Source organism: Pleurodeles waltl, chromosome 12 (assembly GCF_031143425.1).
Source record: "Pleurodeles waltl isolate 20211129_DDA chromosome 12, aPleWal1.hap1.20221129, whole genome shotgun sequence".
Classification (NCBI taxonomy): domain Eukaryota; kingdom Metazoa; phylum Chordata; class Amphibia; order Caudata; family Salamandridae; genus Pleurodeles; species Pleurodeles waltl.
Genome location: NC_090451.1, coordinates 492,630,233 through 492,655,680, shown reverse-complemented (window position 1 = coordinate 492,655,680; position 25,448 = coordinate 492,630,233). Strand labels below are relative to the sequence as shown.

At 46.1% G+C, this 25,448-nt stretch overlaps 1 protein-coding gene across 1 annotated transcript in view; it reads right to left on the bottom strand.

Moving 5' to 3' along the window:
* The window catches only part of CA7 (carbonic anhydrase 7), a 122,495-nt gene that overhangs the window by 89,610 nt on the left and 7,437 nt on the right, over window positions 1-25,448 (bottom strand). Inside the window, exon 2 of the mRNA XM_069217199.1 lies at window positions 22,792-22,989. Within this exon, the coding sequence (XP_069073300.1) occupies window positions 22,792-22,989 (198 nt within the window). The remainder of the gene's footprint in view (window positions 1-22,791; window positions 22,990-25,448) is intronic.

Here is a 25,448-nt window from a genome sequence, read left to right as displayed (position 1 = left end):
GAGGAAGCCCAGGAGATGACCGAGGTGGCAGTAACAAGGGCTCTGCAGACTCATTCTGAGCAGACTGGGAAGTCCTTTGGTTCTCACGCAATGGGGCTGTTACGGAGTCCTCTTCTCTGATTGCGAGGCTCCACCTACTTCTTCTGGTGGAAAGTATATTTCCAAGGAGTAGATGTGGTACATTCAAGGTCATGTTTGAGAGAACCTGGGGTTTCCTTCCTTTCAGTCTTCCGTGATGGACTCTACTTTGTTTCCTCTGTATGTTACTCTTTCTCACTTTGCCATGCCTTTCCATGGGCCTGTTAAGGACATGGTTTTTCTAGAGTGGAAGGAGGTGGATAATGTTCATGTCCCATGGTTTATTCAGAAGTTATATTTGTTAGAGGGGGAAGATGTTCTTCCTCATTCTGTTTGGCTGGATTCAATTCTGGCTACTTTAATTGGGAAGATGGATGTCAATCCCGAGGACTGTACCCCGGCTGATGCTATCAATAGGAAAGTGGACTCTGGTCTTAAGAAGGCTTTTACAGCAGAGAAATTGGCTCTGAGGGCTAGTATGTTCGCTGCTTATCCTGCACAATCCCTGGTGCATGACTTTGATAAGCTGGCTCTGCTAGTCCCAGAGGGGTGTGAGTGTTCAGATTTGTTGGCTGTGATAGAACTGCAGGTGAGGTTGCTTGCTGACATTTCTTCTGATATTCTTCACACATCTGCCATGGCGTCTGGGGCTTTGATTTCTGCTCACCATTCCCTATGGTTGAGGCAATGGAAAGTGGATCCTGGGGGGAAGGCTGCCCTCTTGGATTCCATCTGAGGGTCAAGCACTCTTTGGGGAACAGTTGACGGCCATGCTCTCTAAGGCGTTTAACGAGAGGAAACATGCTTTGACTTATAAAGGGGGTTCCTCAGTGGGCAAGTGTTGGGAAAAGATTTCCTCCTCTAGGAAACGGAGGTTTTAGGCCCGTTTTTCTCCCAAACATACTGGTCAGGCCCCAAAGGGGACCTCTAAGAAGGGCTCCCGACAATCACGATGCCGGGGGAGCCGTGCGGGTTGTGGGGAGGCTGCATCATTTCCTTCTTGTGTGGCTACAAGATGTTTCAGACCAGTGGGTTCTGATCATTGTGCGAAATAGCTACGCTATAGAGTTCAACCAGACTCCTCCACATACAGGTGTTCAGCCAACACCGCTCTAGGTTTCCGGGGTAAACCGGTCGGTTCTTCTCTATTCAAGACCTATTGGTAAAAGGGGCCATCTCCAGGATTCCATTGGCAGAAAAAGGAAAGGGGCTTATTTAGTCTTGTTTCTGGTGCAAAAGGTGTCTGGGGGGTTTTCATCCTGTGCTGGATCTCAAGTGGGTCACTTCTTTGATCATAATGTGCATTTCCAAATGTTGACTATTCAGGATATAATTCCACTCATTGGTCCAGGCAATTATTTGGTGCCACATGGAACTTTGGGGTGCCTATCTTCAGGTCCCTCTAGCTCTACCCTCTCAAAAATGGTTTGCAGTAGGGGACAAACATTTAAATTCTGTGCTCTTCCCTTTGGGCTGAAATCCTCGCCCCGGGTGTTCACAAAGGCGCTGGCTCAGATGATAGTGCTCCTTCAGGCGGAAGGGGTATTCGTGCATCCTTTTCTGGACAACATCTTGCTCAGGCCCCAGGCACGGCCCAGTTGCAGGTCCATGTGTCCAGAGTTTTACAAGTCATGCAGGAGCATCGATTTTTTATAAACTGGGAGAAGTCCAATTTAGAACTCTCTCAGGACCTTGTGTTCATCAGGGCTCACTTTCTGACTCAGGAAGGGTTGGTGACCTTCTCAGAGAGGCGTTTGCTCACCCTGCAAGGGCAGGTTCTGTCTTTTCTGGCTCAGTCAGCTCCCAGAGCTCAGGAATGGTTGATGGTACAGGGTCATTTGGCATCGGTTGTGTTTCTGGTACCATGGGCCTGATTTCACCTGCTCTGTCTGGTCAATGGGACGCCCTTCCTTTGGTCTCCTAAGAATCTGAGACTTCAGGAGCGTCTTCTTCTGACGACTCCAATGTGCAGGGAACTGCTGTGGTTGTTGGAGACTGCTCATCTGGTCAAAAGGATTACCCTCTCTCCCCCGGCTCCTGTGATTCTCACAACGGATGCCAGTCTCTTCGGGTGGAGGGCTTGGCTGGTTTTGGAGCAGGTTCAGGGGTTCTGGTCTCTCTGGGAGCCTCGAAGTTCCTCAAATTGGAGGGAATTGCAGACTGTCCTGTTGGCGCTGGTTCCCTTTCATGGGTTCTTGCAGGGGAAGGCAGTGCTGGTGGGGACGGACAACCTTGCTGCCAAGGCATACATCTACCGGCAGAGGGGTACCAGGTACCCATCTCTGATTTGGATTATTTGGGACATTTTCTTGTGGGCTCAGGTTTGGGTTCTGTCCCTGCAGGCTCTGTACATTCAGGGTCGACAGTGACCGGTCGGATCTTTTGGAGCAGGGAAATTCTGTCCTCCAGGGATTTCTCCCTGCATTCGTCTTTGTTAAATCTGCTGACATGGAGGTGGGGCCTTCCAGTGGTCAATCTGTTTGCTTCTCTCAGGGATGCGAAGGTGGGGAGGTTCTGTTCCTGGGATCGGTGTCCTCTGGCCTGGGCGGTGAATGCATTGACATGTCGCTGGCCTTGGGGTCTCCTTTATGCATTCCCTCCCTTTCCATTGATCAGGTCTTTCCTAATGCGAGTCAAGCAGGAGGGGCTCAAGTGATTTTGGTTGCTTCTCGTTGGCAAATTGATTCCCTTGTCTGCTGTTGCTGGAGTGCGAGGTGGAGTGGGTTCTTCCAGTACAGCTGCCTTCTCTGGTTTTTCTAGGCCTGTCTCTGGCCTCATTGAGGCAGCTGCCTTTGATGGCCCGGAGGTTGAATGGAAAGGTCTGATGGATCTGGGGGTTCCGGAGCTGCTTGCCGTCCCATTGCAAGCCTCTCAGAGGTCGTCCACTATGCATTCTTATGCCAGGCATTTGAAAGTCTTTTCTGTTTGGTGTTTGGAGAAACAAGTGGCACCTATGGTAGCCTCTTTCTTTTTGGTGATGCAGTTCTGCAGGATTGGGCCAGCATGGGTTTGTCAGTGGCCACATTGTGGATGCAATGGACAGCGATTCAGGAGGTTTGTGGTCCTTGTCAGAATTTGAAAGATGAGGGTGGACTTATGCAAAGGCTTTTTCATGGTCTGGGGAAATTGTTCCCTCAACCGGTGCGGTCTTTTCCTAGTTGGAATCTACAGTTGAATATTGGATGTTCTGACTGGTCCTCCGTTTGAGCCTCCGGAGAGTGTTGTTTTGAAGCTTTTGACTTTTAAAACCTGTTTTCTGGTGGCCATTACATCTGCCAGACGTTTGGGGGAGATGGGGGCTTTATCCTGTAAGTTCCCTTTCTGCAATGTCTTTCCGGATAGGATTGTACTGGTTCTGGTTCCTTCCTTCATCCCTAAGGTCAATTCGGCTTTCCATATGAGTCAGGAGGTGATCCTTCCTGCCTTTTGTCCTGAACCTTCCTCAGAGGAAGACAACAGATTGCGCTGTTTGGATGTGAGGCGGTCTGTGCTGTGGTACCTGGATGTTGTTAAGTCCTTCCGTAAGGGAAACACTTTGCTTGTTAATCTTGGTCCTGCAAAAAGAGGGGAGAAACCTTTGACTACTACTCTGAGTAGGTATATCTGGTCTCTGGTCCTGTTGACATATGAGGTGAAGGGTGTGATTCTCCTCAAGGGATTCAGGGGCGTGGTATGGTAGCCACAATGGCTGAATTGCAGGAGGCTTTAGTGGTGGGGATTTGTAGGGCTGCGACTTCGTCTACTACCTCTACCATGGCCTGCTACTATCGGATTGCTGAGTTGGATTGTTTAGATAATGTGTTAGGTCACAGGGTTTTGCTCCCAATGAAGAAATAGAGGGTCTTCTGTGTCTGTTTCTTGAGTTTGATTAAAGTTTTGGTGATTGCAACTCACTTTTCTATTTTACTTGCTATAACTCATTGGTGTTTAAGGAAGGTCAGGGAGGGACAGGGGGTAAAGCTTCCATTACTTACCAATAGAGGCATTAGTCTTAGTCCTACACCCTCACCTTCCTTACAGTTCTCTCCTGCCCTCCCGGTATGATACAACTGAGTTTCTGGTTGGTTTGTTTACATACAGGAGGGGTAAAGGGTGGAGGGCAGTCATGGCTCGCTGGTGTTACGGGGCAGGGTGGCATACGGGGGGAGCAGTGGTTGTTCCGGGGGGAATATTAATAACATTTTAAAAATAAAATTAAAAATAAACTTACCTATACGCTGTGCTCTGCCGCCACTCCACCGCTGCTCCTCCGTTTCCTCTGCAAGCTCCCAGCCTGCCCTGCGGCCAATCCTGACGCTGCTCAGAGCAGGGTCAGCATTGGCTAGGAGCGCCCAGCCAGGGAGCTCTCAGGCAGACTGGGAACCTGTGCATGCTCACTCCAGCCCAGCAACAGTGTTGCTGGGCTGCAGAAAGCCTACTGCCCATGTGTGTTTGGTCGGCCAAACACACATGCACTCTGAAGGGGAGTGCTGTGCACGCACCCTCACTGCTCCTCACTGTAGGAGGCTGGACTGGCTTGTAGTGAGTACCAAGGGGTACTTGCACCTTGCACCAGGCCCAGTTATCCCTTATTAGTGTATAGGGTGTCTAGCAGCTTAGGCTGATAGATAATGGTAGCTTAGCAGAGCAGCTTAGGCTGAACTAGGAGACGTGTGAAGCTACTACAGTACCACCTAGTGTCATATGCACAATATCATAAGAAAACACAATACACAGTTATACTAAAAATAAAGGTACTTTATTTTTATGACAATATGCCAAAGTATCTTAGAGTGTACCCTCAGTGAGAGGATAGGAAATATACACAAGATATATATACACAATAGCAAAAATATGCAGTATAGTCTTAGAAAACAGTGCAAACAATGTATAGTTACAATAGGATGCAATGGGGAAACATAGGGATAGGGGCAACACAAACCATATACTCCAGAAGTGGAATGTGAACCACGGATGGACCCCAAACCTATGTGACCTTGTAGAGGGTCGCTGGGACTATTAGAAAATAGTGAGAGTTAGAAAAATAACCCTCCCCAAGGCCCTGAAAAGTGAGTGCAAAGTGCACTAAAGTTCCCCTAAGGACAAAATAGTCGTGTTAGAGGAATAATGCAGGAAAGACACAAACCAGCAATGCAACAACTGTGGATTTCCAATCTAGGGTACCTGTGGAACAAGGGGACCAAGTCCAAAAGTCACAAGCAAGTCGGAGATGGGCAGATGCCCAGGAAATGCCAGCTGCGGGTGCAAAGAAGCTTCGACTGGACAGAAGAAGCTGAGGTTTCTGCAGGAACGAAAAGGGCTAGAGACTTCCCCTTTGGTGGACGGATCCCTCTCGCCTTGGAGAGTCGTGCAGAAGTGTTTTCGCAAATCGTGCGTTTGGCGTTTTTGGACGCTGCTGGGGCCCAGGAGGGACCAGGAGGTCGCAAATTGGACCTGCAGAGAGAGGAGACGTCGAGCAAGACAAAGAGCCCTCACTGAAGCAGGTAGCACCCGGAGAAGTGCCAGAAACAGGCACTACGAGGATGCGTGAAACGGTGCTCGCCGAAGTTGCACAAAGGAGTCCCACGTCGCCGGAGACCAACTTAGAAAGTCGTGCAATGCAGGTTAGAGTGCCGTGGACCCAGGCTTGGCTGTGCACAAAGGATTTCCGCCGGAAGTGCACAGGGGCCGGAGTAGCTGCAAAGTCGCGGTTCCCAGCAATGCAGCCCAGCGAGGTGAGGCAAGGACTTACCTCCACCAAACTTGGGCTGAAGAGTCACTGGACTGTGGGGGTCACTTGGACAGCGTCGCTGGATTCGAGGGACCTCGCTCGTCCTGCTGAGAGGAGACCCAAGGGACCGGTAATGCAGCTTTTTGGTGCCTGCGGTTGCAGGGGGAAGATTCCGTCGACCCACGGGAGATTTCTTCGGAGCTTCTGGTGCAGAGAGGAGGCAGACTACCCCCACAGCATGCACAAGCAGGAAAACAGTCGAGAAGGCGGCAGGATCAGCGTTACAGAGTTGCAGTAGTCGTCTTTGCTACTATGTTGCAGGTTTGCAGGCTTCCAGCGCGGTCAGCGGTCATTTCCTTATCAGAAGGTGAAGAGAGAGATGCAGAGGAACTCGGCTGAGCTCATGCATTCGTTATCTAAAGTTTCCCCAGAGACAGAGACCCTAAATAGCCAGAAAAGAGGGTTTGGCTACCTAGGAGAGAGGAAAGGCTACTAACACCTGAAGGAGCCTATCAGCAGGAGTCTCTGACGTCACCTGGTGGCACTGGCCACTCAGAGCAGTCCAGTGTGCCAGCAGCACCTCTGTTTCCAAGATGGCAGAGGTCTGGAGCACACTGGAGGAGCTCTGGACACCTCCCAGGGGAGGTGCAGGTCAGGGGAGTGGTCACTCCCCTTTCCTTTGTCCAGTTTCGCGCCAGAGCAGGGGCTAAGGGGTCCCTGAACCGGTGTAGACTGGCTTATGCAGAATTGGGCACATCTGTGCCCAACAAAGCATTTCCAGAGGCTGGGGGAGGCTACTCCTCCCCTGCCTTCACACCATTTTCCAAAGGGAGAGGGTGTCACACCCTCTCTCAGAGGAAGTTCTTTGTTCTGCCATCCTGGGCCAGGCCTGGCTGGACCCCAGGAGAGCAGCTGCCTGTCTGAGGGGTTGGCAGCAGCAGCAGCTGCAGTGAAACCCCAGGAAGGGCAGTCTGGCAGTACCAGGGTCTGTGCTACAGACCACTGGGATCATGGAATTGTACCAACAATGCCAGGATGGCATAGAGGGGGCAATTCCATGATCATAGACATGTTACATGGCCATATTCGGAGTTACCATGGTGAAGCTACATATAGGTAGTGACCTATATGTAGTGCACGCGTGTAATGGTGTCCCCGCACTCACAAAGTTCAGTGAATTGGCTCTGAACAATGTGGGGGCACCTTGGCTAGTGCCAGGGTGCCCTCACACTAAGTAACTTTGCACCTAACCTTTACCAGGTAAAGGTTAGACATATAGGTGACTTATAAGTTACTTAAGTGCAGTGTAAAAATGGCTGTGAAATAACGTGGACGTTATTTCACTCAGGCTGCAGTGGCAGGCCTGTGTAAGAATTGTCAGAGCTCCCTATGGGTGGCAAAAGAAATGCTGCAGCCCATAGGGATCTCCTGGAACCCCAATACCCTGGGTACCTCAGTACCATATACTAGGGAATTATAAGGGTGTTCCAGTAAGCCAATGTAAATTGGTAAAAATGGTCACTAGCCTGTTAGTGACAATTTGGAAAGAAATGAGAGAGCATAACCACTGAGGTTCTGATTAGCAGAGCCTCAGTGAGACAGTTAGTCACTACACAGGTAACACATTCAGGCACACTTATGAGCACTGGGGCCCTGGGTTACCAGGGTCCCAGTGACACATACAACTAAAACAACATATATACAGTGAAAAATGGGGGTAACATGCCAGGCAAGATGGTACTTTCCTACACTCACCCCGTGGCCCTGCCCATTACAAGAAAACGATGATAAACAAAGTGTATTATCGTTTTCTTTCAAAGGTTTTGTAGCTGCCAATGCTGGCGGGCGACCCTCCTCCACCCTAACGGAAGAGTCGCCCCTGATGGGGGCTGTTTTATATTGGGAAGGAAGAGGTCTGGGGAGGCAAGGGGCCTCATTGGTGTTTATGAAAGGCGAGGGAGTATGACTAGGAGTAATGCCATTATCGGTAAGTAATGAAAGCATTTCTTATCCACCTGGGAAACTCTTCAGTTTCAGCAATTTTATAGTAATAAGATAAAGGGCGATTTTTTTTTATATTCAAAATGCCACAAGATGGCAAACCACCACAGATCATTGATGCTTCTTTCTAAAACGAAATGGAACACACAGGGTGCTGACACCACGAGGCAGCTGCCATCTTGGATTTTATATTGTGAGCCATAGACCCGCATATGGTGGATAAGCCTGATACTGTTGCTTTATTGGTGTCAGTAATGTTAAGTTGATTTAACTTTCAGATAAGTTAGTCATAGACACAGACAATAGAATATCTTGAATCGAAGAGGAGGGATTTAGAAATGAAGAGTCTTGTAGGCTAATTCGACACACATAACCACTGGATGATGGCTTTCCCTGAAACTAGCGAACATAAGGTGTTTTGTACCGGTAGCAATATAATTAGCTTTCCCAGCTATCCCACTTTGTGGAAGATCAGGTGCACCGCTTCATGGCCCCAGTCATTATCTAGGGTGTAATATTTTTGCAGTCAAGAAATTGATATTTTGCCTGTGCATGAAAGAAAACATGGTCATGTGTGAAACGGGCACTTTGCACAGATCCAAATATGAGTTCAACAGCATAGTAAAGAGAAATGCAAATAAAAAAGCTGTCCACCCTTAACATATTCATGTGAACCTGTCTAGAAAAAGGTTATGAGGAGCTATCAGAGCTCTGTTACCATTTCTGGGTCCTGATTCTGGGCAACAAGCCCCCCGACTACAGTAAATATTTTATCGGCCCTGAGGTGGTCTCGGGGTCGGTATTTCCTCCCTATACTGGTGACCAAAAGTGCTTTACCATTTTCCTGAAAATATTGTGAGTCCTATAATCTGTCTTAAATGTTATGGTACGCGTTTCAGCTCGTCTGCGACTTGTCAAGGTCTGAAGCTGATTTAAATGCAATTGCAAATCAAAATCAGTGATCCACCTTGTCTGCTCACTAGTAGGGTGGGTCAGCTATGATTGCTCATAACTCATACAGTGATTGCAGCATCGGGACTCTGATGACTTGTAGCTACGTTATTGCACACAACTGCATGTGGCAGTATCTGTCTCATAATATGGACCAAGTGATATTAATACTATAGTATGTCTTCCTATGTGAGTGAAGGAGTAGACGTGCTGGGATATCATCATATCTGGCCATGATGATGTGTGTATGAATTGTGGAAGCTGGTGAGAACCTACTCCGTTCACTATTTACAATATATGTCATAGAGACGGAACTAATATACATGCATCCCAATTAATGCATATTGACTAAAGAGATGTACATTGGTACAGTGTCCATCTATCCCTCGTGCATAGTAGTCAATGAAACCTGTACAAAGTAAATGGTGTTGAGTCTCTGTAGCAACAGTTGCGCGCGCTAATTAAATCAGTTGCGGATATACATCCAGTGAGTGTCTGAACGCAGTGACATGCGCAGTACTCGACAGACCTTAAAGAAACCCACACTCATTAAGGACGAATGCACCTCGATACGTGCATGCAGACCACTAAAGGAATGTAGACCAAATATGTATTGGAATTACATAACCTGTGCTGTGTGATACAACAATAAAAAAGGAAGCATCCATAACTCTACATTTGTAATCAGTGCTTGAAATGGACTGTACCAGAGTACCTGTTTGTTTCTGAGAAGTGCCAGTACTCTCCAATGAAAAGTATTACGTTTTTCTTGAGAAGTGCAGGTACTCTCCATCTCGAAATAAAAAAGTGCCGGTACTCATGTACCGGACAGTACCGGCCCATTTAAAGCACTGTTTGTAATGCATCAACACACCTGGACACGTATTCAACAGACCATAAAACGATCGCTGTTTCTTCAGAATGAAGATGTATTCAACATATTAACACATCTTTGCACGCGCAACACTCAAAGGACATTACCAAACCTTTATTTGTTCAGGCAGAAAAAACATTTGACATATCCTTAATGAAAAGTAAATAATTGTAGATCAAATACTCGTACTTAGTGACACTCTTCTCTGTGTAACAACATTAATTACGGAAGTGTCATCAAATGTATTAAGTGCCTGGCTGTTTAACAAACGTGGTGCACCGTCGGATTACAAATGAGCCCAAGGATGAATGTGCACTCAACACATTTTAAGTTCAGAAATGTACTGTTTACCAGTGCTGATTAATGGCTCCCGGCTTCTATTTGTAGTCCCCAAATAACGGCTTCTTATTTATATTAAAGCACAGATTGCCAACACTTGTTTCGCCATTGTAGTTAGTCATTAGTCGGCGCAATAAATGTCAGTTTCAACTGTTATGAACTTATCCAAAGCAAAGAAATCTCAAATTTCTCAAATATGTTTTCCATGAAAAAGCCCCGTAAAACTAGAAGCCATGTTTTAGGGTTATTACTTCAGGCTAACCCTCTCCTTACTTCTGTAAGTCTTTTCATGGAGAACATTCTATAGGCATATTTTTTCTCATGTGAACACTCCGGCTGCCATGTGACGCATGTGAATGAGACCAGTGGGGGAAGAATGGCTGGTCCTCCATAACAGCAGCCTCGTAGGCCTTAACTATAGTTTGTCAACACACCAGAAGAGAGGTGCTCCCGGCTATATACTCAGCCTCACAAGGTTTGCAGAGGGAGCAGGAGTTCCCCGCACAGGGTGGACAGCCTCATAGGTCCTAGCATCTTGGAGGGTGCAGTGCACCACTCCCTGCAATCAACAAAATCTTAGTCAATTTTGTCATGGAATGTGTCAGGCCTTTAAAAAATTGCTAGGTCCGGGGAAGCATGGTCTTACTTAAACTCAAATGACATTATCTGTATTCAGGAAACCTGGGAACTTGCTCCGTCTTAGGTATCAGGCTATTATGAGATCTTTTTGCCAGCAACTCGCCCAAGTATTTTTGCCCATCCCTCTGGTGGTTTATCCATTTTGATTAAGCATTCAGCCAATTTGGTGGCCACTGAACTTCTAATAAACAGCAAAATGGCTCAAGTAGCCTCCATTAGTGGCATGAACATTGACCAGGAAAAAGCAGACCTGATACTGACCAACTGCTATATAAATATTAAAAAAAAATAAAGTCAGTAACAATTCATGGACTCCTGGACAACTTGGAATCAGTCATCTTTGACCACCCTGGACACGAAGTAATGATGTTGAGAGACTTCAACGTAAGTGGGCTAGGTGATCTGCCAGAAGACACCCCCCAAGGCAGAGGGCGACAGTTAATACATCATTTCTTGACATCCTTTAAACTAAAATCACCTCGCCATGAGTTCTTGGCAAAACAGAAGGCTATTTTTTTCCCCGAACTTTCAAGGGAGGCTCAATTATTGACTGCATGTTATTGTCAGAAAGGTTGATCTCGAGGCTCACCCACTTTGAAGTAACCGAAAGGGGGCAGAGCGATCATAATTTGCTAAAATGCATTATAGATCTTCAAGTTCACCTACCAGGAAAAATCACCATGATAGGGGCATCAACAGGCACAGAGAAGTTGCATCAAGTAAGAAGAATCAAATGAAGATCAGAATACTCAATTTGCATTAACTCCTGGCTAAAAGCCCAGCTCCTGGAACCTAACTCGGATTTCGCATGGTGGGAGAAGTCTGTGGCTGATCTCAAATCTTTGCTCCAAGGGAAACCTCCCATTGCTCACCCAACACGACTCGTTGAGAAGCGCAGCACCAAAACTAGACAAAGCCACCCTTAGGGCAAGAGGGTGCTCATTAGAGCTCAGCGTGTGCACAAACAAAAGCCCACAGGGTACACAGCAGCACAGATAGTAAGCAGTAGAAGATCCATTAAGAAAAAAAATTGGGAGAGCAAAAGAATGGGAAACCCTATTTCATCTATTAAAGGACTCAAACCACACTCGATTTTGGGAGCACATAAACAAGTTAAAGAGCAGCAATGTTCCAATGGAGAATGGCGTCTCAGAGGTTGCATGGGTCATTCACGTCACAAACCTGTACACGGCCACCCAGTCAGATTTTGGCATGACTGGCAACAGGTCTGAGATGACCCAGCATGCATTTTCCCCTCACCATGATGACCCTCTTTGGAGGCAGAAGAGGTTTCAGAGTCCAGGGAGGCCCCCGGGTCAGATCAGGTAGTTGCTTCTGATGAAGAAAAAAGGGCAGAATTAGATCACATCTCCTCCAGAGAGATAGAAAATGTCATAAAGAGCATAAGGAAGGACGGTGCACCAGGTCCCAACGGACTATCAGCTTCTGGGTTCAAATGCTCCCCCATGGACTGGGCAAAAGGGTTGTTCCCAGTCTTCAATATAGCGTATTAGTCGGCTTCAGTCCCAGTCTCCTGGAGGGGATCCATACTCTGTCCAATTTACAAAAAGGGAGATTGCACAGTCGCCTAAAACTATCTTTTAATAGCTCTCCTGGATGTGGAGGCTAAAATCTACACCTGCATATTGCTGGACCACCCTGAGTCTTGGCTCCATGAGTGACAAATCCTGCAGTGTTTTCAATCTGGCTTCAGACCCAGGGCCTCGACAGTGGACAACGTCGTGGGGCTCTTATACATGCAGCAGAAAGCAGTTAAAAGCAACTATCTTCAGTTTATTCTGCTCCTTTGTGGATTACAGCTCAGCTTTCGATAGGGTTGATCGTGACACCGTACAGAGGAAGTTCACAGCATGGGGCATTCCCAAACAGCTCCTAAGAGCTATCATTTCACTGTACATACACACATGGGTTCGACTAACAACTGGTCCTGGCCCAATTACTTGGAAAAGAGAAACAAATAGAGGCCTGAAGCAAGGGTGTGTCCTGGCCCCACTGCTGTTTAATTTAGATACAGCATATTTAGTGAAACACTTGTAGGCTAGCTGTTTGGTCCCCCTGAAGATTGGCCCCACAAAGCTTCAAATTATTCAGTATGCCGATGACATTGTCATAATGAAATGTGCAAAAATTGGCTTACAGCGGGAACTAAATGCCAGGAACACATTTAACATAGCCAATCGATTACAACTAAATCAGGAAAAAAACAAAGGTCCTTGTTTTTGGAAAGTATAAAAGCAAAAAGATCATAACCTGGCAACTCTGAAGTCAAACCATCAGCACAGCCAGGAAGTACAATTACCTTGGTGTGTTCTTTACCTAAAATAACCTGGCAGGGAAACAGAAAAGCTCTATTAAAAACAAATAGGCCGCAATCACATATGGGCTTGCCCAACTGAATAACCAATTAAGAAGCACTTCAGCAGTCCCAATATTGAGGATAACGAAGGCAACTCTTCTGCCAATCCTGCAGTATGGCAATCTGGTATATCCTGGATCCCTGGAGGCTACTATAGAACAAGCACACTGCAGTGCATACAAAACATTCTACAAAAACCTAAATATGTTTGTCACTCCAGGCTACGATTGGAGCTGGTCTCTTGTCACAGAAGATAGATTGCCAAGCATCCATCTTGAAGTATTACATCAGGCTCAGGAAGGCAAACCCTCAGTCTTTAAAAAGCTACTTGAGACTTATTTTTTAAACTCCTGGAAATCCCTGGTATTCGCATGTAAATGATGCACTTAGAACATTCAAAATGGGAGACACCATTCAGATGGCAGAAACCATTTTCTTTACAACTTGGAAAACAAGAATTAACAGAAGATCAAGGGAAGTCTCAAGGGAGCAAGACTTATTGACTGTCCAACCGCCCCCCCCCCCAGTAGTGCCAGACCTAAATGATTCCTACTTGGCTGGGGCCCCTCAGCCATATCTTTTAGAGTCAATAAACGCGGAAAGCTGACGCAGATCCTTTACTTGCGAACACTAGCCTTACCAGTCAAGGACTTTAACCCCTCTTGGCCTGCACATAAGGACAAAAAAGCCTGCAGACTTTACTCCTATCAATATGAAAGCCAGTTACATCTTTTATGCTGCTGCCCCTCTTTAGCCTCTCAGAGGAGACAGTTAATCAAACCCGTAGCTCTGGCCTTGGGGACGTGCATTTGTTTGGAGGCATCTAACATCTGCTTCTCACACTCAGCGGTCTGGGCCCTGGCCAGATGTGAAAAATACGTTACAGCTGTAAGGCAGCAGTTCTCCCAGTCAGTGGGGGTGGCTTGCATGGAGCACAATGGGTTAAGAGTATGACAAGAACTCTCTGAGATTCCCGGGTCACAGATAGTCTTGTAGCTGAATGTCACTTGCACATGCACTCGCACCCCTTCTGCATACATTTTTTATGCTGCTGCCTCACTCTAACCTCCTGGAGGAGGCAGTTAATCAAACCAGTAGCTTTGGCCTTGGGGGTGTGCGCTTGTATGGAGCCATTTAGCACCTGCCCCTCAGACCTGGTGGTCTGGGCCGGATGTGAAAATAATGTTGCAGCATTAAGGTGCCTGTCCTTCCAATACGTGGGGGAGGCCAGCATGGATCACCAAGGCTTAAGAGAAGAGCAAGAACTCTCTGAGAAACCCGGGTCACAGACAGTCTCATAGCCGAAGGTCACTTGCACAAGCTCTTTTACCCCTTAAAGTATAAAGGAGCAACAGTAGATAACTCAGCAGGTGGAGTAATATAATTCACTAAGTCATATAGTGTAGGCAACTGCACAAGTGGTAAGACCAGCAAAATATTCTCAATGGTAACTTATGTGTCTACACATATTTATTTTTTTAGCTTACGATAATGGCTTTTTTATTTTTTGTTTGTTCTTAGTTTTCATATTATTGTAATGGTTTTAATTAACTGAACAATAAAGCTGACAAAGACAATGAGACTATAAAACTGATGTGTCTGGAAATCTTTACTGGGCCATTAATGTCTAACCTCACTACCTTGTTTGTATGTTCTCCATCTGTGTTGCCCTTTTTTTGATCAGCTCTTTTTGTATTTCACCAGGGGCCAGATGTAGCAAGGCTTTAGCTCCTCGCAAACAGCGAAAATCGCTGTTTGCGAGGCGCAAAAGCCACATCGCGATGCCCATTCCCATTTTGCGAGTCGGTAACCTGGTTACTGACTCGCAAAATGGGAATGTGAGTCGCAAATAGGAAGGGGTGTTCCCCTTCCTATTTGCGAGTCGCATCGCAGAATTTCTTTGTGACCGCGAACGCGGTCGCAAAGCAATTCGCAGTTGCCACCAGTGTCACACTGGTGGTAACCCATTCACAAAGGGGAAGGGGTCCCATGGGACCCCTTCCCCTTTGTGAATGGCACTGAAAACATTTTTTCAGAGCAGGCAGTGATAGGACCACTGCCTGCTCTGAAAAAATGAAACTGACACGTTTGTAATGCATCTCGTTTTCCTTTAAGGAAAAGGGGCTGCCTTACAAAAAAAAACTGCTTTATTTAAAAGCAGTCACAGACATGATGGTCTGCTGTCTCCAGCAGGCCACCATCCCTGTGAGTGCTGCGACCCACCTCATTAATAATAATGAGGTGGGCCTTTGCGACCCCTTTGCGACTCGCAGATGGTGTCAGGTACACCATCCTGCATCCGGCTTTGCGAGTCGCAAAGCTGGAATTTCCTACATCTGGCCCCATGTCTCCCAAGTTCTTTTCATACCTTCTGAATGCATTCCTGTGTCTATGTCTCACTTTGTCTGACAATGTCCATGCCCCCAAATGATTCTGTCTCACCATATCTGTACCTCTACACACTCACTGTGTCTCCACTTCCCAATGTGTTGCTCCTCAGTGTCTTCCAGCTGCCCCTTCCGGCATGACAGTGTCATTGGTCTCTCCCTTGTGCCTCTCCGGGAGACTCCTGGTGTCTGGCATGTGCTGCACCAATTCCTTTGGCAGGGCTTTAAGTGTTACAGGTCCATCCGGGCCTCAGGCCAGGTAATGTTAAAAAAAAGACATTGAGTCAAATCCCTGTCAGGCCATATATTCATGTCCTTAACTTTAATGAAAAAAATACTATTCAGTTTCTGAGAAATGAATTTAAAAAAACATTAAGGTAATCCATGTCAGATATTAAGTTCCTGTTTGTATTTCACATTATATTTTCTCTTGCATTCCAAAAGAGTATTAACTATTTCCAGAATGTTGTAATTCTGTATTTTGTTTTATGTAGCATATTACTCTATGTATAGGGCATACTTTGAACTGATTCGCCTCCAGGTGTTCATAAGGGGCCATGATTGAGAGCTCTGGATTTGAAGCTGAAGGCAGTGTGTGTTTCTCACAGTGCCTGTGTTGGACTTGGCTCTCTCTGCAGGGTCATCTGCAAACTTTTTGCCTTCACCATCCTGTTTTCTGAACCTGTTTTAGTTCGCTTTTAGGACTCTGCACAATTTACCCACTGTTAACCATCTCTAAAGTGCTTGTGCTCTCTCCTTAAAACACTGTGACATTGGCTTACACCCAATTGGCACATTTAATGTATTTGTAAGCCTCTAGTAAAGTGGTACTACATGTACCTGGGACATGTAAATTAAATGCTACTAGTGGGCTTGCAGCTCTTATTGTGTCACCACTTAAGTAACCTTTTGAACATGTCTTAGGCCAAGGCCTGCCCTCGCAGCCTATGTGTGCAGTTTTAAACTGCCATTTCGACCAGGCAAAATAAGCCCTTTTGCTAGCCCCAAATCTTTTTTTTTTTAATACAGTAACCTCTGGGGTAGGCCCTAAACAGCACATAGGGTAGAGTGCAAAGTATTTAAAAAGCTGCATATGTACATTTAAGTTTTACATATCCTGGTAGTGAAAAACACTTATTTTTGTTTTTCACTACTGCAGGGGCTTCCTCATCCATAAGAGAACATTGGGTTACCTTATTATATTTAGTAAGTGATAGCTTTGTATTGGGAGCAGGTAGGAATATCAAGTTTGGTGCAGTGGAGTAATGAAACTAGAGATGGCCCCTGTAGGAAGCTGGCCTGGTGTGTGGTGAGCACCTATGGTGTTATCACCTTATACCAGGTCCAGGGATCCCTTTATTAGTGAAGTGTATGCAGCGTCTAGGAAGCCAGGGCTCTCTAGATGTAGCTGGGGATGAGCAGCCAAGATTTATCAAGGAGACATGTAAAGCTCATGCAATACCACTATAGTCACACAGCACTATTACACATGAAAAAACCATGTAGTGTTACAAAAATAAAGGTACTTTATTAGGGTAACACAAATAGTAGAATACTAATAGGCAGTCCCCAACTGGAGGTAAGTAAATACACTATTATATACACATTAGCAATCAATAAAGAGCATAAAAGCAATACGCACTGGCAAAAGTAATTGGAAATAGTGAGGGCCCTTGGGGAGGGCCAAAAAATATACTAAGAAAGTAGAACGCGAGATACAGTCCCCCACCCAAGGATGTGGAGTCGTTAGAGGGGAGCTGGAGAAACTAGGAACCCCATGCAGTGAGTACTAGAGTGACCCCTAGCGACCAGAAGAGCAGAGGTAAGTACCCGGGTTTCCCAAAAACAAACAAGAATACTTAGAAAAAGGATTGTGCAAGACCCCAAGAAGACTGGAAGAACCCAAAGTGGATTCTGGCAGAAGAGGACCTGCAAAGGAAGGGGACCAAGTCCAGTTTGTGATGGAGTGTCCGGTCGTGGCAGGAGCCACTCCCCATCATTCTGTGGATGCAGGACCAGGTCGACAGGGGACGAAGAAGACCAGCTGTGCAGCCCAGGAAATGAAGAGGAGTTCCTGAAGTGATGCAGATGGTGTCCCAAGTCATCTGTTGGGTTGCCGTCAGTGAGTGGTGCTGGAGAATCACCCACAAGCCTTGGCAAATGCAAACAAAGAAGAAGAGTTGCAAGGCTGAAGAGGACCAGAAAGGCCTAGGGGACTCGACCAAAGGAGAGAAGTCTGGAGTGACCCACAGCAGTTGGGAGAGTCACAAGAAGAGGAGGCAGACTCCACATGCACCCCACTGGCAGCAGGCACAGCAGTTGCAGTGAAGCACACCTGAAGAGGAGTTGCTGGAGCAGCAGAGAGGGGACTTGCTTGGCAGGAAGAAGTGCTGCAGGCTGGGGATACAAGAAGCCTATTAATTCCTTGGAGGAGAAGCAAACAAGCTTTGGTAGCTGCAAGAGTCACAGTGCACAGGGGTATTGTCCTGCAAGGACAGGCAAGGGCTTACCGTCTCCCAAGTTGGACAGCTAGCAGAGAGGACCAACGGAACCACTCCAGGCCACCACCTGTGATGCAGGATCCACGCAGATCCGAGGAGAGCATATCCACGCAACCAGTCATTGTTGCAGTTGGTGCCTGCAGATGCAGGGGAGTGACTTCTTCAGTCCAAGGGAGATTCCTTCTTACTTCTTGGTGCAGGGTGGAGTCTCGTCAACCTTAGATGATGCACAGCCAGGGAAAAGTTGCAGTTGCTAGGAGGAGCGGGAGAAACAATGCTGCAAAGTGCTGAAGTGGCAAATTGTTGGTTCCTGTGGAGTCCAGTTGTGGTTCCATTGGCCAGAAGATGAAGTAAACAATGCAGAGGAGTCCTGCTGAAATTTTGCATGTCGAATCTGAGGACCCACCCAAAATGGAGACCCTAAATAGCCCAGGAAGGGGGCTTGGTCACCTAGCAGGGTGATCACCTATCAGGAGGTGGCTTTGATGTCACCTACTTGACCTGGCCACTTAGATGCTGCCAGGGGCCTCTGCGCATCTTGGTTTCAAGATGTATGTATGCATTGGAGCTCTAGGCACCACCCCTGGGGTGGTGATGGGCAGGAGAATGGTCACTCCCCTTTCCTTTGTCCAGTTTGGCACCAGAGAAGGAACCGGGGGTCCCTGGGCTGGTGCCAACCGGTTTACACAAGGAGGGCACCAAACGTGCCCTTCAAAGCAAACCAGTGGATTGGAGAGCTACCCCTTCCAAGCCTTGTAACACCTATCTCCAAGGGAGAGGGTGTTACCTCCATCTCCCAAAGGAAATCTTGACCTGGTCAAGTAGCAGGAGGGCCAAAACCTGTCTGAGGGGTGGCAGCAGCGCGGGCTGCCCAGAAAACCCCAGAAAACTGGAGGGAGCAATGCTGGGGGTCCTCTAAGGAACCCCCAGAGTGCATGGAATCATACAACCAATATTGGCAACAGTATTGGGGTATGATCCCGACATGTTTCATACCAAACATGCCCAGGTTCGGAGTTACCATTATGTAGCTGGACACAGCTTTACCCGTGTAGCTGTGTCCAGTACATGGGTAAAATGGCTTCCTTGCACTTACTAAGTCCAGTACAATGGAGCTGGAGTTTGTAGGGGCACCTTTGCTTGTGCAGGGCTGCCCTCACACACAGGGACCTGCACCCTGCCCTCTGGGGTAGGAGGGCCTACCATAGGGGTGACTTACAGTGACCTGGTGCAGTGACCTGTTGTGAAAGGGTGCATGCACCTTTTCACGCAGGCTGCAATGGAAGGCCTGCAGACACATTTTACATGGGATCCCATGGGTGGCACAATACATGCTGCAGCCCATGGAGATCCCCTGGTGCCCTATTGCCCTGGATACCTAAGTACCATACACTAGGGACTTATAAGGAGGCACCAGTATGCCAATTGTGAAGTGTGCAAAATCCTAGGCAACCAAATTTAGAGGGAGAGAGCACAATCACTGGGGTTCTGGTTAGCAGGAGCCCAGTGAAAACAGTCAAAGCATACTGACAGCAGGCAAAAAGTAGGGGGTAACCATGACAAAAAGAGGGAACTTACCTACAGACCCCCTGCAAACATGGAGCGGGCCCCCGCCAGACTCACTCAGGCCAGGTGCTGTGCTGAGTGAGCCCCCTACAGCTTAGGGGCCCCTGTTCACCACAGGGTCTACAGGGGCCTTTGTTATGCCACTGGTTTAAGGTCCAAAGAATTGTAATATAAAACCCTCTTTATTAGTAAAGTAATATTTTAAGTCACAATTCTGAAAAATACACTTTTAGAAAGTCAGCATTTTCTTGCCCCCACCATTGGTGCCTTCAGCCTGTATCCTGAGTGACATGACTGGGTGTAGCTGTCAGTGGGTTAAAAGGTGTTCAGACTAGATGCATATCTAATTATTGACCTCACTGAAGAGTGCACCGAGCAGTGGTCACATATTCCAGTTTCAGTTGTGGATCCGTGCACATGTATGTGAAGGAGGTACACATTTGTCAAAATACTGACTAGGCAAAAGTAAAAGAAAATACAGTGCTTACAAGTGAGTGGGTACCCTGTGTGTTTGTGGAGTGGTGAAGGGAACTGAAGCAGATGCATGAAAGAGTGGCAAGAAGGTGCTGAAGAGGAAATAGTTGTGGTGTAAGATATGTAGATGGACGAGATGTGGTGAAAAAAAAAAGTTTATTTCTAACATTGAGGAGATATAACAGGAGTGATTGAGACACTTCGAAGATGACTACACCTTTCACAGGCCTCAGTAATGTTTAATTCACTGCTTCCAATTTCAGAATTAAAACATATCCAATACAACATTTTTACAAAACAAACATTGATGTTACTCATTTACCTTAAACAAATGACAACCTCTGGCAAAGCCAATGGTCCTGGCTTCTTTTAAGTGTCTGTCAGCTGGTGTGTTATATATTTGGATGCAAAAACAGAAATGACTGGGAGGAACCAAAAGGCCAGTCGGGTGGCATACTATGGGAATCACCCCTCTAATTATGTAGACCACACCCCTTTTAGAGACCCCCACCACACTTCTTTCATCACACCCTGCCTTCCAGTGTCTTCCCTGTGTCTTCCTGACATCTTGAGTCTTTGCTATGATTTCCATGTCTCACATGCTTCTCCCCATGCCTCCCAAGGATCTCCCATTTATGTGACTCTCTGTATGTTTGTCTTCTCAGTGTCATCTTATCACTGTGTCTCTCCCAAGTGCATGTTCATGTCTCTCAAGTGTTTCCTTAGGTCCCTCAGGGATCTTCCAGTATGTGTCTCCCTATATGCTTGTCTTCCCATGCCTCCCACTATATTTCTGGTTCTCAAAGTGCTTTCCTGCGTCTCCAAGTGCCTCCTCAATATCATCTTGTTTCTCCCCATTATCTTCCCATATCTATATCTCCTTATGTGTTGTCTCCCCATTTGTGTGCCACTGGATGTCTCTTTATGTCCCATTCTCTTCACCTCCTAGAGTCTTTCCCCTATCAATGTATTTCTGTGTCTCTCCAAGTCGCCTCAGCGTTTCTTGTGCCTCCCTAATGTTTCTCAGGGAAACCGCGATATTCTTGGTTTATCCATAGCATATTGTGGTGCCTCCCCCATGACTTGCCAGCTCCCAATACTGCCCCCTCTGTCTTAGCACTGCCACTGTATGTCTCCCCAGTGTTATGTCATGTCTCTCTGGTGTTTTGCTACATTTCTCAAGTGTCTGGTAGTGCCTTCCAGTATATCTAACATGCCCTTCTAATGCCTCCCTCTGGACATCTTGTGTCTCCTATGTGTCAACCTATGTCTCCCCAGTGGTATTCTGTCTTGTATCCCTCCAGCTTCTCCAAATGTTGGTGCCTCCCTGTCTCCATGCCTCCCATGACCACATTTCCAGAGTCTCCATAGGTCACCTAATGCTGGTATCGCCCCATGTCTTTTAATGTTCATGTCTTTCCGACATCAGTGTGTCCCCTATGTCTCCCTAGCTTCTGTATGTCTTCAATGTCTTCCTGTGCCCTGTGAGTGCATTCTCATGCCCTCCAGTATCTTCCTGTCCCCATGTATCCAGACTTCTCCTAGTTCCACACTCCCTGCATCACCAAGTTCCTTCCTGTGTCTCTCAGTGTCTGTAAGTGTATTGCCATATATGCAAACATGATCAGATGATCTAAGGCTCTCTCTAAACACAACCATTTACAAAACCAATAGATCTAGTTTTGGCTGCCAGCCGCCTGGTTTTCTCAGTGCTTGTTTTGTTTTGTCAAGGTTTTTGCAAAACTTTATTGTTGGGGGAACAATCTAAAAAATATTGACTTAAAACAAGTTTGGTCTCAAAAACGTACATGTTGCTATCATAATCTTTGGTACTGAAGAGAACTATTTTATGTGTAGATGTGCTACTTGTGAAAGGCCAGAAAGCCATAACTCATAGAGTTAATCAATGGCTGAAGTGGGATGACCCTCTGCTCCAAGTTGTATGCTGTAGCGGGTAGAGGAAAAGTATGAATGAGACAATAAAAGACCAGTGGATGAACAGGGCTTGCTGAAAGCCTTAATAAATAATTAGATTATCCATGTAATTTTTGTAAAATCAAAAGGTCTTGGCTAAGAACACACCTAAAAAGTGGCAGAAACTCACTGCACTGCTAGGCCCGTCAATAAATAAAAAAACAGGAACCATACAAAAAGTCGTGAGTTTTACATACTAAACATGCAAGCTTATGAGAACAGCACCAGCCTTGTCTATCATTGGTGCCGCAGCTCATGAGGAGGCCCTTCTCAAGAAACTAGAGCACGCACTACACAGCAATAGATCTCCCTGCGAGAAATGCAAATAGGGATACACACTGATCTGGATTGTTACAGACGTCAGCACAATAACAAGCGTGGACAAGAAAAGAAATTGGAACCCAAGAACTCAGATCTCTGCAACCCAGGATGCAGGAGGGTAACAGAAATCAAAAAGACTTTCCCCGGCACTGCCCAAGGTAAACAGTAAGAAGTCGCAGAAGCTAACTTTCTGAAGCAGTCAAGAAGGGAAAAGACTTTCCAAGAAAAAATGAGAGAAATAAAATGGTGCAACACCCTCGGAAGAGCGCAGGCTGCAGAACTAGCTGCCATGTACTTTGCAGCACAATCCCGCTAGTCAGAAAATGTATTGTCAGTTATATCTATCCATTTTCATACTTTTGTGTTCATGTTGAAAACTAGTATTGTAGTCATACTGCAGGTTTTCTCCCTTGGTGGTATGAATTCCATGCATAAACTTTGTCATGTCAATAAAGTTCTTTGCCTTGTATTCTATCGCAAATCCTGTAATGCTACAACCGTACCTGTCATTGACGCAATGTACACGTTCCCCTGCTAAAATGGGTAGACAATTTGGGGACAAAAACACACCCCGTCTTTAATAGGAACACAAAGCTTACCAGTCTTGTCGTCTGTGTCATCAAACTCCACCATGACTGAGTGCCCGTTGTTGGAGATGTGGAGCGAGTTGCATGACTCGTAAGAAATGGTCAACTCCTTAAGACTGGGGTTATACACAGCTCCGGAAGAGACGATGTTGATTGGAGACTGTCGCTCGCCCTCTGCGATGGGGTAGGACCTGTGCCACTCTGAAGGCCCTGGGCATTGAGACAAACAAGGAAGGACTCTTACTATTTCAATGTTGGTACCATTTGGAGCATCTGCCTAAGTGTGTCATTCTCAACTCAGGAAATATGTATCATTAAAATATGTAAAACACTAAAGTGACAATAATGGTGACTGGCTATAATATCCACACCACATACTGAATTCTCTTTAGCTCGTTGAGTAGTAGGGCATACACAAACTAAATAGAATGTAATTCTCTGGCCTGGATACCAGGCTGAGTGGTTGCTGCCAGTAATTGTAACCTGTGACTTGTGGATACATGAATGGAAGCTTGGCCTACAGACTTACAAGCATGATGGTAACCTATTTGTCTGTATGTACTAATACTTTCATGGCGTGAACCTAGCTGAGAGGCAATTGTGCTGTGAATGGAAGGACTAGTTTAGTGCTCAAGGTATTACAGGAAGTAAGATACCTATAGGCAAACCAGTTTCATAAACCAGTCAACTGGTTTCACAACTGCCTCCAATCTGGTAGTGCATCTGCTTTCAGTCGGTCTTCCTGGTTTGCTTCACCTTGGAGTTACAGCTTCTTTCAAGTAATCACTGGAGTCACAGTGATTTTCACATCTGGCTTTAGTCTATTTGCATATTTGGTTTCATTCTGTTTCTGCCTGATTTCAGAGAGTGTTTCATTCTGCATAGTTATCTAGTTTCAGTGGCTTTTCAGGGTCAAGTCTTCAAGTGCATGCGCTGGTGCGTACGTTTTGTATGCGCGACGCTGTTGTGATCAGTACAGGGCTTGGAGCCAGCCTGTCACTCGCCATTTGTTGGTTTGCGTGGCATTCTTCTTTACAGCCTCGTAATTCGTCAAAGCACGCCTGGCATTATTTCTGTTTCTCTGTGTGGAGCAGGGATCAAGCACTAATTGATTTCAACTTAATGAATGCCCGTCCACTGCTCCCTACGTGATCGAGGTACTATTTTGTTGTAACTTCCAGTGCCCTGCAAACAGAAGGCTTGTGATTGCCAAAAACATGTCCAGCAGGCACAAAATTACAAAGTTTTATTTTTTAAAGCTAATTTTTTTTTATTTTGTTGTCATCTTTTCTCAGTTTCCACTCATGTTTTTTTTTTTTTTTTCTCACGGGCACTGTGTGTCAAAAGATGGCAATTAACTTGTTTGAAATATGTGAGACCTATTGCATTGCAAATGCTTGTTATGTTTGGTATCTGCCGGTTTCAGTCTGACCTCCCAGAGAGCTTCAGTCTGCTTAAACAGCTGTGTCGGTTCGGATTAATATTTAGTTCCAATCTGATTTCATTGCTGCCTTTCTTTGGTTTAATTTCTAGTTTCACTCGGGTTGCATACATTTTTGTAAGTCTGTCTTTTGTCAGGTTTCATTCTGGTTCAATAGCCTTTAAAGTCTGATTTCACATCTTGCTTGGGTGTGGTTTTATATCACGTTTTTTTTCAGTTTGGTTTCTCATCTGGTTGCAATCTGGTGTTGTACGCTATTTGAATCTGATTTAAGGGCTCTCTTTGCCTGGTACCCTGGATAAATGTTGCCTCTTTCATAGAAGAGGTGAAGGATATGATCTATTTTTACAAGGGGATGAGTTCCCATGAGTGATTTAATCGGTGAATCCATGTTGATGCATATGTAAACCCACCTACAGAGCGTGTGTTACAGAAGGTACTGTATATTTCAGTAGTCACACTAAGAAACAAGCATTTGCAATGCAACGGGTCTCGCGTTTGCTCATGTTAGAGCTGATAGCGTTGTAAACTCCTAACCCGACTTTTCACCTATCAGCAAAAGTGCATTTATGTACGCAACCCAAAAAAGTGCAATTAACTATATAAAGCGCTCGACTTCTGCCAAGCGAAATCGCGCTAGTAAATTAGAGAAAAAGTAGTCCACGAGCCGGACAGAAAACAGTGAGCCTCGCATGTTTTCTGTACTTGGTCGATGCGCTGGAGGAGGGCTAGCCACCGGAAAAGTCATGACGTACGCATGCCTTCGACTAATGAAAGCAAGCAGATTTTATTAGGCAAGCCCACGAACCAATCAAAAACACTGACGTGACGTTGACAGGGCTCCGAGCCCTTTTCTAAACACTAAAGTGTCTCGCTGCGATACGCATGCGCGAGCGCATGCAACGCAGGCTCGACCCTAAAAATATGTCTTTGGCTTTCAAACCCTGAAATCACATTAGCATTCCCTATAAAATCAGGAATAGCAGAACCGGTTCAGCTGCACCTGACGCTGATATGGGGGGGCATTGTGTTTAGAAGTAACACTGGTTTAAAGGCACCTGCTGCAGATTTTGTTCCGTATCCCGCAGTTTTCAGTAAACAATAAAAATGTCAAGACAACTCAGAGTTTTGTCTAGTGGCAGTTTCCACTCCTGATAAAGTAGCCAGATGATTAATATGCCTGCTTCAAAGCACACATACCACGGAAATCACTGAGCTGTATTTTATG